The sequence below is a fragment of the Trypanosoma rangeli genome (genome assembly GCF_003719475.1).
Source record: "Trypanosoma rangeli strain AM80 chromosome Unknown Tra_15.4_contig_00772, whole genome shotgun sequence".
Taxonomy (NCBI): Eukaryota; Euglenozoa; class Kinetoplastea; order Trypanosomatida; family Trypanosomatidae; genus Trypanosoma; species Trypanosoma rangeli.
In genome coordinates this window covers 205-4,046 of record NW_021706521.1, presented here as the reverse complement: position 1 = coordinate 4,046, position 3,842 = coordinate 205, and the positions used below count along the sequence as shown (strand labels likewise).

The following is a 3,842-nucleotide window of genomic DNA, read 5'->3' as shown; positions in this document are numbered from 1 at the left end:
ACCGCCACCACCCCGTTGTTGTGCGCCTTCCCCTGTGTAGGAATAGGAGGGGGAAGACGGCAGTCAGGCGCAGCTTGTGTTGCTGTCGTTATTCTTGACTTTAAGGTTCTGCGCCGGTGGCTTCCCGGTCGCCATCACAGCGTCCTCTTTTTTCCAGTGTTTTCCTTTTTTTTTGTGTGTCTGTTGTTGTTGCTGTTTTATCTCCGCCTTTGCCGCCCTCTTCCGCCCTTTGCCGTCTTTGTGTGACCCCTTTGTTTTCGGTAGAGGTCCGCGTGCGCGTGCGTTTGTGTGACTTGTAGTTCTCAGAGCATGTCGGACGTGTTTTATCTTAACGTTCCACGGATACGTATGCCGCGTGGGGCCTCAAGCGAGGTTCCTAGGGCTGCTGCGTTGCGGCTGCAGGAGGCTCTGCCGCAAGTGACGCGAGTGGCGACACCGGATGGCGGCTGGGGGGTTCTGCCCATGGCGGTGGGCATTGTGGCGGTAGACGCGGGAGGCGAACAAAAGAAAAAAAAATGTAAATGAAAGCATTAAGCTATTCTCAAGGTACATTTAGGTCGATCGAACAGCACCGACTCTTTTTTTATTTTTATTTTTCTCTCTCTGTGTGTTTGTGTCTCTCTCTCGATCTCGTTGCGGAAAGGGGTGGACACGGTAAATTTTCTTTTTTTTTTTTTTTGGCTGGTGTCGTGTCTCAACGCTCGTGCGCAGTGCACGGCGTGGGCGTAGGAAGACTCACCCACTTCAGAGGCGGCGAGGTAGAGGTAATACGATGGGCTGCAATAACACAAAGAATGCCGTGCCGCACGGAAGCGCGGGCGCGGCAGGTTCCGATAGGCGAGGCCACAGCGCTGTGAACGGTCTCTCTGCCGTCTCCAGCGCCTACAATGGCCGGGGCGTGAGGGACCAACTCCATTGGTCCCAGTGCCACTTCTGCGCTAGGCGCATTCCTGAGAAGGAGCTCAACGCCCACACTGTCAACTGCGACGAGCGTGAAGTGACCTGCGTGAACTCGTGGTGCCGCCAGATTGTGAAGCAGGGGCTGATGCAGCCGCACCTTGACGAGTGCAACAAGAAGCAGCAGGCGATGTGCTACAAGTGTGGGGCAGTAGTGCCTGCCACCGAGATGCCGACCCACCGGGACATCTGCCAGCCACAGCGGTGCGCCGCGTGTGGTGAGCTCTGTATCACGCGTATCATGAAGTGGTGCCCCAGTAATTTTGTCACTCACATCAAAATCACGCATGGGCCCTTCGCTACGGAGACTTTGCTGGCCCGGCACGCAAACGGTATCAACCAGGGCAAAGATGGGGCAGATGCGGCAAGGGGGCGCGTTAGCTACAATGTGGCACGGATGCAGCTCCTGTGGCGATGGATGAAGGCTAAGTTGTACCTTGAGGAAACCATGTTTCGCCTAACCTTTAGGGAGCTGGACCTCAAGAAGGAGGGGTTTGCCATATTTAAGGCACGCGATGATGTGAATCAATCCCGTGTTTTGGTTCCAAAGCGTTCACGCTCCGTAATTCAGTGTGTTACGGCACCAGCCATCTCCTCACACTACATCCCAACTTCTGCGTCAGAGCCTATTACTGTTCAACTCATTCAAAGACTCATCAGAGAGCTTGCACAGCATGTGCTACCCCCACAACCCTCCGCCTGGCGTATTTTCACCCAGGCTCTGAGTCTACTTAACACCATGCCAAACGTTGTGCGTCTTGACCCCCCCGTTGGGGCACGCGTCTCAAACGGAATGGTTGTTCAAGGCTCAAAAATTATTGTGGTTGGAGATCTGCATGGGCAGCTAGGGGACCTCCTGTACATACTCAAGGAGTGTGGTATGCCAAATGAAGGTACGTATTACATTTTTAATGGAGACTTTGTGGACCGTGGCCCCCATGGTGTGGAGGTGTTGCTGATTCTTTTCTCGCTTCTTCTGGCCTGTCCCAGATACGTCGCCCTGAACCGTGGCAATCATGAGTGCGATTACATGAATGACGAGTATGGATTTGATGTCGAGGTCAGCACTAAGTATGATCGGAACATGTTTCGTCTCATCCAGCGCTGCTTCTGCGCCCTGCCTCTTGCTACCACCATTGGAAAGAAGGTGTTCGTTGTGCATGGCGGTTTGCCACGCCGCAAGGGCGTGACGCTAGCAGACATTGGCCGGATTCAGCGCTTTCGTCAGATTCCAATGCCGGAGAACTCACAACCAGAGGAGGATGAACTTTTCCAGGATTTGCTGTGGTCAGATCCGGTGGAGGACATGCATGGATGGCGTGAAAGCGTGCGGGGTGCGGGGGTTCTCTTCGGTGCCGACCTCACCCACGAGTTTCTGAAGAACAACGGCCTTGAACTTATCGTGCGGTCCCACGAGGAGTGCCTGAAGGGCTACGAGGAACACCACAACAAGAAGCTTCTCACTGTGTTTTCCGCCAGCAACTACGATGGACCCGAGTCAAACCTGGGCAGCTTTGCCGTCTTTATCGGTGACAATCCCGAGCCGGAGTGCCACCCATTCCGCGTCGAGGAGGAGGACGAGTATGCGCAGGCCATCGTTGACGTTACCGAGCCATTCACACCAACCCTGGCAAGGTCCGTCACCCTCCCAACACCTTTTCCGTCAAGCATTCTCCTGCGGCGACGGACGAGGGACGAGGTGCTTCGCGTGTTGCGCGAGCGCATCTACCAAAGGCGACATCGACTCCTGTCCTACTTTGCGAAGCTTGACCGCACCTGCAAAGGCTCCGTCTGGAAGATTGAGTGGACAGAGGCGATGCGCAATGTACTTAACTTAGACCTTCCGTGGTTCTTTCTGCGCGGCTACCTTGTAGCTGAGGACGAGAACTCACGCATCTGGTACTCGCCCTTTCTGGAGAAGTTTCACAACTTTCTTCAACCGCTTTGGCTCAATGATTGGATGGAAGGCGCACTGTATAGCTTGGTAATGAAGCAACGAGCAGGTCATCGCACCCAATCCGTTTCCGTGGCGTTTGGAAAGGGGATGGTCAACTACACGGATTTCTGCTCCGTCATTCGGGTCGTTGACTACACGACAAGTGAGGCGCAACTCTTTCAAATATTTATTTACTTAGACAGGGAAGGCAAGGGCCAGATTGATGGAACGAAGTTTCTGGAGTTGCTCGCCGAGAAGGCGACGCGTCCTGTGCCTGACGCCCTGCGCTGGGACCATGAAGCGATGGAGCAGCTACAGAACGTCGTCATCCAGGCCCGGAGTCAGCTGCCGTACCTCTTCAACGTGTCCGCCACGGACCGCGCTCTCACCCCAGAGAGGTTTTTTTCGGGTATCACGCAGCTTTGCCGCGGGATGCGGAAGGATCTGACCCAAGCGCAGAAGGAGAAGATTTATGAATTCCTGCAGGAGCGGGCACCGCAACCTGGTGTCATGTTTGAGCACTTTTTGTTTGTCACGGCCGTGTTTGATGTGCATGCGCTCCCGTGGTCCGCCTCGATACATCCCGACGACGTCCACATCATGCTACCAAGCCTGGGCAACCACAGCTTTGTCGTTCGAGACGAAGAGGCGACGTGGGAGTGATGGAGTAGGTGGTGGGGGGCGTGGCATCTATTTTGAGGGTGCGTCTGTGTATGCGCCGGTACGGGTGGGTGGGAGAGGATAGCGGAATATGTGTGTGTGTGTGTTTGCTCTTCTTTACGTCTCGCCCACTCTTGCTGTATCTCTTTCTTTCTCTCTCCCTCCTGTTGTCCCATCGCCCACGAATGACGCATGCACGCTGTGCAGATGGCTGGGAGAGGAGGGCGTTGGAGGGGAGAGAATGGGGGTGGGGTGGAAGGCGTGGCACGAGTGGTGGTAGCAGTAGTAA

General features: G+C 55.0%; 1 protein-coding gene across 1 annotated transcript, besides 3 other annotated features; it reads left to right on the top strand.

Annotated features, from left to right (window-relative positions):
- Window positions 1-166: 166 nt before the first annotated feature.
- Window positions 167-197: a microsatellite.
- Window positions 198-659: 462 nt separating this feature from the next.
- Window positions 660-679: a microsatellite.
- Window positions 680-772: 93 nt separating this feature from the next.
- On the top strand, window positions 773-3,556 carry TraAM80_10053 (Ser/Thr protein phosphatase; the record flags this gene model as incomplete). The annotated part of the gene is made up of 1 exon (XM_029386704.1): window positions 773-3,556. The coding sequence occupies one exon, from the start codon at window positions 773-775 to the stop codon at window positions 3,554-3,556; it is 2,784 nt and encodes a 927-aa protein (XP_029233444.1).
- A 119-nt stretch (window positions 3,557-3,675) lies between these two features.
- Window positions 3,676-3,717: a sequence feature (GA-rich).
- Between the last annotated feature and the right edge of the window lie 125 nt (window positions 3,718-3,842).